The sequence below is a fragment of the Ruditapes philippinarum genome, unplaced genomic scaffold (assembly GCF_026571515.1).
Source record: "Ruditapes philippinarum isolate M1 unplaced genomic scaffold, ASM2657151v2 ctg806_1_1_1_1, whole genome shotgun sequence".
NCBI lineage: Eukaryota > Metazoa > Mollusca > Bivalvia > Venerida > Veneridae > Ruditapes > Ruditapes philippinarum.
This window is the reverse complement of record NW_026852957.1, coordinates 134,322-143,225: the sequence shown is the minus strand read 5'-3', so window position 1 is coordinate 143,225 and position 8,904 is coordinate 134,322. Positions and strand designations below refer to the sequence as shown.

General features: G+C 32.7%; 1 protein-coding gene across 1 annotated transcript; it reads right to left on the bottom strand.

Moving 5' to 3' along the window:
- Positions 1–7,797: 7,797 nt before the first annotated feature.
- On the bottom strand, positions 7,798–8,904 carry LOC132729357 (E3 ubiquitin-protein ligase TRIM33-like). Its single transcript, XM_060715128.1, has one exon. The coding sequence runs from the start codon at positions 8,902–8,904 to the stop codon at positions 7,798–7,800; it is 1,107 nt and encodes a 368-aa protein (XP_060571111.1).

Below are 8,904 nucleotides of genomic sequence, written 5' to 3'. Positions count from 1 at the left end.
AATAGAGAAAAACAAATTTTCTAAAGAAACTCTTACATGACAAAATTGAAAATGTTGCAGGCTCGGTTTGATTAGCCTGTTCAAGGACGGTACTGAAAAGCGAAAGTTACCGTCCACGCCCCTATCACCGGCTTAAGCATTATTCAACATATAAACATGAAATGGCAAAATTTTGAATTTAGCAGCATCATTTCAACTATCAATATCGTATTGAACAACGTGACGTAAAATAAACATCATGTGTTACTTACAGAATCAGACAACGCTTGTTTTACTGTCAAAAATATGAGTATAAACTAAAAACGGCTTGCTGCGTTTTTATATGAATATTTACCTGCTTTAAAATGCAGTCGAATGTCAAAAAGATATAAACAAAAACAATGTACCAAATAAAATTTGTATTTTTGGTTGTACAATAAAACAGTTATTGCATAAAGACACAGTCATGTGAATATCCAATTATATCGGTCACCACATAAGCCAGGTGTATATATCTGTAAAATGACTTCACCATAAAATAATTGTAAAAAATACAAAATAGATGTGATGCCAAATTATGTGTATAGTTACAAAATGATAATTTATCTCGTAGGGGTTTACAGGAAAGAAATATTCCTATGTGTTTCAAATACTGATTAAATATCTCACCAAAGTTCATGTGTACATATTCTTACTAGGGACTTTTTTTCATTCAGACATTGCGATAACAGATTTCCTTATATTTTCAGAAAACGAAAAGCGAAACTAAATGGTATATTGATACAAATACCAAAGCGGAAGATAAAATGGATGCGTCTATCATGATAAATTTACAAAAGGTATAGCATTTCAAAATTTGAAAAAGTTTTCATGGACTGTTTAGTATGCATTATCTTCCGCAATTTACTAACAGTTAAATAAAATGCATATTTTGAAAAACTAAGACCACTCCTGTCGTTTTCAGGAAACGTAAATTGAAACTACAAACCTGTAGTATCATGTAAATTACATTCTATGTCAAATTATTTCACTTGCATTGATAAGATATGTCCATGTATGTAATAAGATGCCGGATTAGAATATGGATATAGAAAACTACATTTGTTTTGGAATTATTTAACAATATCGAGAAATATAAAAGCGAGGATATACGATAATTTTTATAAAGAATGACCCAGACTTAGCATAAGCTTTAGGCACCGTTTTAGCATTGATTCAGTTTGCTATAAAAATGGATAACATGCAATGTAATCACTAAACTTGTGAATAAAAATATTGCTGTTTTTCGACTTCACCTATAGAATGTCGGATGAAGCAACGGGCGGGAAAACCGATTTAAAACAGATAGAATATAAAACCGAAACACCGAGCAATGAAGGGAATTTAAACATAATTGAAATTATAGAGCAGGGTGGAGTGACAAGTTCATGTTCAAATTCTGAAATATTTAACAATGATACTGAGATTAAAGATACTCCTGAATTAACTGAAGAATCTTCCGCGAAATCAATGGAAGACTCAGATATCACTGGCAATGATGGGATGAATGTATGTACTGAGACAGAATCTTGTGGTGCGATTGGAGGTTATGTTGCCTCTGAAGAAGAGTTTAGCAATCCTTGTAAGCCATGTTTAGAGAATGATAGAAATATTGACTCATTGTTATATTGTGTCGAGTGTGAAAATCATTTGTGTGAAAAATGTGTAGAAATGCATAGAATGGTTAAACCTTCAAGGTCACATAAACTTGTACCTAAAGATGTACTTAATAACTGTGGAGATGAATTGGTGATAAACAGAAAAGAGGAATGTCCCATTCATATGAATGAAGTTATTGAATGGTTTTGTATTTCTGATGATAAGCTATGCTGCAATATTTGTAAAGCAACTGAACATAACAAATGTGAAAGTATAGTTGCCATTGCAAGTGTAGCTGAAACAGCAAACATGCAATCAATAGAAGAAAAGATAGAAGTAAATTTACCGGAACAATTAAAATGGAAATGGAATTCGTCTTTTGAAACAGGGGAACACTGTCGTGGAATATCTTTTAACAGTGAAAGGTTATTTGTGGCATGTGGAGGCGACGGTAAAAAAGAAGGCCCAGGTCATTTAAAAATGTTTGATATGACAGGACAAGTATTGAAAACAATTAGAAATGACTTATTTGGAAAAGCAATATTTGACTTTCCTTGTAAAATAAAGTTTCTTCCTGGAGGAACCACAGCAATTGTTCAGATTAAAATAGTTTATGCAAAATAACGGATAATTGCGGAATCATAACGCAATAGGAGATAATGCATGATCAAATGTGGTCAGATAAATCAAAACATTTATATATAATATATGTCCAAATATTGGTCTGTTTTCAAATTTAGAATAGTTTATGTCCACAAAATGACGGACAATTGCGGAATCATAACGCAATAGGAGATAATGCATGATCAAATGTGGTCAGCTAACAGATAAATCAAAACATTTATATACATGTGTATAATATATGTCCAAATATTGGTCTGTTTTCAAATTTAGAATAGTTTATGTCCACAAAATGACGGATAATTTCGGAATCATAACGCAATTATGAAATGTGCGCAGGTAAAACTTAGACGGCTGTCGAACGTGAATACGATCAGCAGTCAAATAACCGCACCATAGTTATAGCAATTATTTATTATCTAACACATTTGATTATGTTTGTTTTGAAAGTCACAAAAGTTATAGCAGAATCCATAGAAATAAAAAGGAGCTAAGGGAAGGTTTCAGCGTGTCTTTGTAATCTGTCAGCGATGCATTCTACAGTCGTGGGTTATCCCGCACTATTTCAATGAGCTTCTCGGTATTTTCTTTCGAAATCAATAAAGTATTTGATATCGTTCAAGGCATATTGTCGTGACGAGACCTATCTGGTGACAGTACACGTCCGTAAAAAAATCATCGGTCGTCCTGCGAAACGTCGCGGATGTCGTCGCGGACGCGGATTATAATCGGACAAAAGGAATAGACTCATACAAACGTATTATTTGTTGAGCGAATCACGGACGCATATCACGGTTCAAGTACCAATGGAATAATAACGGATAAGGAAATCTGACTTATCATGTTTTCAAAAATCAAAAAGCGAAACTATAGTACTATAAATAAATGGGAGATTGATACAAATACATAAGCGTAAAATAAAATGGACGTGTCCATTATGATACATTTATTGTATACAAAACGGGGTAGAGGTAGAGGATTTCAACATTTGACGAAATTGAAGCATTTTGAAGGTCAGAGTGAAGTTGAGTTTCAGTTGCAAACTGTTTCTTCGTGCCTGGATGAACAGAAAACGATCCTCAACCTGAGTAGTCACCATTATTCTGCCACCACCATGTCTAAGCGGTGTACCATGCTGTTGGAACCTCGCCCATGCTCGGGTGATAACCGTATGGTCCACACCAAACACCTCACCAACCTCAGGATGTCGAGCCCCCTGCTCCACCAGACCAACTGCTCGCTACAACTCTGCTTGTGAAAAATGCCTTCTAACATTTGCATTCGCCATTATTCAATCTTAAATGTTCAATATTTCAATGGAAAATGAAGAATGATCACCCTTCACGTGTCGGTACGTGTGTGTCTAATAAAAACTATCAAAATACAGGGTGGAAGTTGTTTGCACTACTTGCACGTGGAAATGGCCTGTCATTCAAGGTTATGTGTACACAGGGTACATTTTCGATACATTACTACACAATTTATAATGTAAATATCATAACATTGTATGATGTAGAATGCACGTTGCTATGTGGAAAAATTGGTGCTTAGCAAACTTTGAGTAGTATATATAGACAGTGCGGGCACGCTCGTAATGGTTTGTCCTAATGCCTTAGAGTTATATTAATTATGTCCTGATTAAACAATGTTATTATTAGATTATATTTATTATTAAGCAATACATTTAATAATCAAATGACCAACAAAAACATCGAATTTGAACATAAACAAAGTATATAAAACACACATTTATACGACATTACATCCGTTACAACAACAAAGCACACGTGTGTTTTACTGCATAAAAGGCGACTATTAAAGTTTTGAAGCCAGAACAATGGCCGCATAACCATACCAAAATCCTCTCAAAATAATAAGTACAGATAGATAGCTGAACATATATACAAACATATAATTATGAAAATAACAAAATATGTAAATCAGCTTAATACAACATGAACATGTCAAATATAACTGTTAACATAAAGAATGTTATCATTTTACAGAAATCAATCAAGAAATGAAAATTTACAGAATTAAAACATTGTACTCAGATGATAAATAAATGACATATTATAATAATAATAAAAATATGATTGAAGAAAGCACAGAGATGTATCGGATGTCAGCTCTATATATGTATTTCAGCTTTAAATTCTAAAATATACATGTACATTTAAACTACTAAAAAAGAACTTGTTTATTAGTTTCTAAAAGTAAACAAATGGATAGATTGAAACAATAGATATGTTATGACAATGAAATGCATCACATCTTTCACCGATACACAGTGGATCTCACTGACATGATATAAAATTCTTATAGAAATTCATTGTTTTGTAATATTCAATTAGCATCAATGTTTACTATTTTTGCTCCTTTGTTACCTTGTTTTGTCAGTTTTAAATCTCTTTGAAATCTTTACTGTTTCTATTTTTTTGCAATATTGATCTCCATTTCAAATTAACAATTTTAAATGATCATACTTGACTTATTGTTTTGTGAGAATTTCATGAATCTCTCAGAGAGAAATTGTGACATTTTTAGTCACTGATAGTTTATCCCTGATGGGACACTGATTATGCATATTAACTGAAAAATAGTTTAACTATGTTTCTCTTTTAGTTGTTTGAACACTATCCAGTCTATATGCACATTGGTTAATGATAACTTGAATGTCAGATTGATAATAACTATAATCCTCTTGAATGAGCATGCTTTTCATATGCCTAAAAAACAGATAAAATTAATAGTGCTTAGTCATTGTTTAATTGAGAACTTGGTTATCTACTTCCAGCTTCTGCTTCTGTCAGTAGTGTACATTAAAATTTATCAAACTTTTAAAGTATTATTTTGAGAATATAAAGCAGTCTGGTTTTTCGATCTCAACTCAACCATTTTAGAAAAAAAATCTGGTCTTTAACACTTTTGATAAACCGTTGTAATTGTTGAAATTCTATGATCAAATTTCCTGAATTGAATCATATGACACAACATATTATACTTTCCTTTGAACTAAGCCATTTCGGCTTGATTATGACATGAACTGTTTTATAAAAGTTGCAAACGCTAAAATCTGGCAGGAAATATGGCTTTAAGTGATCGCCAGCGGTATAATGTCATATAAATTTGTCAACACAATCGACCCTCCGTGCTTTCAGTGCTTTGATATAAGTAGGTAAGGTTCATTCAACTATGACTAATTGTTTTATCAGACCTCTCCACAGTGTTCAGACTGATTGCTGGTGGCAATCGATTACCGTATTGTTTTCTGAATAGCGTGTTACTATTTAATGTTCCGACAAATAGTAACAGTGAACATTACAGGTACAATATCACCAAGCACAATTATATGACCAAGTTAACCGTGTACCGAAATTGTGCTGCTCCTTAAACATTTGAACCGGTATGACTAAATAACGCAACGGAGATTTTTTTGACGCAAATGGCACAAAATTTACTCAAGATTTTCCTCAAATATTGTGGTTGGAGGCATGACGCTTTATATACTGTTTATTCCAATCAAATGTTATAAACATTTTTATGTAAATCTGGGACTTATAATTAACATAAACCGAAAATGTGCTTATTAAATTTTATTAGAAACTTTTATTTTTGATACTACTTTTAATATATATATATATGTGTATATCATTTATTCAAAATTTTGTTTGATGACATAACATAAAATATTCCCTTTTAGAAAAAAGTACCCCTAATGCGCCGAGAAAAAAGTCCATTTCTCCGGCATATAATCATTCAAAACATTTAAAAAAATGAAGTGTAAAACTTTCATTATGATACTGTATTCAATATATATAAAAATTCTATTTTGTTAAATAATTGTAATTTATAACCATTAATTGTGTCGTTTATGCAAAAAAAAAATCCCCAAATATTTTCGAATTCAACAAATCTTCTACAGCAGCAAAAGGACATCTCGCATGCTTCTTTTTAAAGCAAACTTGTAATAACGTGCTCTAGTCACACACCACTAAATCAAGTTTTCATGAAGTTGTTGAAAAACCAGTTTAGTGTCCATTCGAAATCATAGACTAGAGTTTCGGGGGACAGGGGTCTCTATGAAAATACTTGAAAAGGTATATTCTTAGCTGAAAAACAATGTTTGGCTGGTTAACCTTGATAAATGTTTGTCAGTTTGACAAATCTATGGTATTATTTGGCTTTTGTAAGAGCTATAAAAAGATCAAGTCAAGATTACCACCAAGATGGCTACCAAAAATTAAAGTTTAAAACTAAAGTTCGTTAAAAGAATATCATTGCAAATTTAACAAATGTTACAAACACGCTTAACTTTTTTTCAAGAAAATGTTTTTAACTGAGCACCTTTTTATCACGGTCTGGTCAAATTCAAAATGAAAGGTAAAAATGGAAACAGGTATTTAAAGATAAACGTAATTGAGACAAAACATAATTTGACTCTCCTTTGATTTTATTATTCAATTTTTACATTTTAAGAGTGGTAAATGGATGTACCGTATGACTAAAGGCCGCACCTGACCATGGTTTAATATCAGATATTCAAACAGTACATACTTGGAAAATTTCCCTAAATTGATGAATGGTTTTGTTTAGATTAACATAAGGACAAGTATATTTGAGAAATTTAGTGGGGTCAGAATAAAATCGCAAGTTTATAAAATCGTTTTCTATCGCCATAGAATATATATAATTTATTGATAAAATAATGGAAACATACATGATGAAGATCGAATGTATACATGGCCATCACAAATTTCTTGATTAATGAACTGTTTATGAATCAGAAAATGTAATACGATCGAATGTAAACATGACCATCACAATTCTTGATTAATGAACTGTTTATGAAACAGAAAATGTAACTGTAATTATTTGAATTGTAAGGTTCATATAAAAAATAGTGTCCTCGAAATAGTTATCAACTTATCTCTAAGTTATGCCTAGGATTAAACTCCTTTGATTCCAAACACTTTTATATAACGATCTGACGCGTCAGAAATAAACATCCTAGTCTGATCATTAGATATCGCCAAGCACATTGGACGTTTGATATCTTTCACAGTAATTGGAAGCACCTCTCTTGTATGTGGTGTAATCATGATAAGTCTATCACTGATACCTTCACAACAAACAATAACCGACCCATCATGTGTTACAACGAGTTGTTCTGGGTACTTTATATCATTGCTTTTTATTTTATCCTTTAATTTCCCATCTGGACCAAATTCAAAAAGAGCATGATTACAGGAACTGGACACAATGAAGCTTTTGTTGTCGTCGTTACAAAACGCTATATAGTGAGGATATGATCAATGTTTAGCGATATCAAATTCTTTCATAATGTTCCCTTTAATGTCAAGTAGCTGAACGCATGCTGGATTGCCAAACGATACAACAAGAACTCCGTTACGGTAGTCTATTCCTCTACAGTCATTTTTTTATCTTAATACTGTGACTTTTAGAAATTCCATTTGATGTATTTATGAATAGTATTTCACCTGTCGTGAATACAGTAACTGCGAATAATCCTGAATTGATTGCAGTGATGTCCCATGGTTAACCATTTGTATTTAATGTAAAAGCTATCATAAACTTTTCTAAGGTTTTAAGTTTTAAACAATCATTTGCACAATCTACAAGCAAGAGTTCATCACAGGAAATTATTGCCATTCCTGATATTAAGCTTGGCGTCCTGTCGCGTACTGCACTGAGGACATTTAACTTTTTTAACAGCGTCGTTTGAACGTCTTTTAGACTCATTTTGTTGAGTGTGCTTAACTTTCGCTTATCTGCATTGATATCACCAATGTATAATTTGTCTGTTACAAGTTTTTCTAAATCCTGAGACTTCACCAAATCAAATGTTTCAATCTCACATTTAGACGCTAGCTCCTCTGTTGAAATCTGACAGGCATCAATCTTTTCATATGCAAGTTTTGCAATTACAAACAATTGATTTATCTTATCTGAATTTTTACTTATTTTGTCTTGGCATTCTCTCATTTCAGTGGCCATAGACTCAAATTCTTTTTGGATATGTTCAAGTTGAGACACTTGTTTCGATGTCAGCTGATCTATTCGTTTCAGCACATCTGCCTCAGCATTATCCAAATATTCGTTAATCTCTTGTCGGAAAATATGAATATCTTTCATAATCTTTTCTCGCATTTCATCAGCAGCTTTAATGGTATCTACTATAATACCCTGGTAAGATGAAATTCTACGCAGAAGGCTTTTCTTGGTCTGCCCGAATTCCTCGCAGGCATCATAGTTATCCGAGACATTATTGACGAGTTTAACAGAACACGTTTTGTGGCTAAGGACAATGCAATCTCCGCATCCTACAAAATTATGGTCTTCACAATAAAACTTTATTATTTCGGTAAGATGGACTGAACACAACTCTGTACATAGATCTTTTTGCTTTTCCCTTGATATTGGCATTTCATTCTTTGACTTGATCACGTGATTTTTACTTATAGCTAATTTCCGATGAGCCTTCAAACATGGAGAACAGAGGAACTCGTTACAAGTTTCACAGAATGCGTCCGCTTCTATTGTATCACCATCACACTCACAAGGTTGGCAAAGAACTGTACGTTGTCTCCCTTGGTTAGATGTTGAATGTTTATCATCCCATTCCTTACGACCCGATACTTCCAT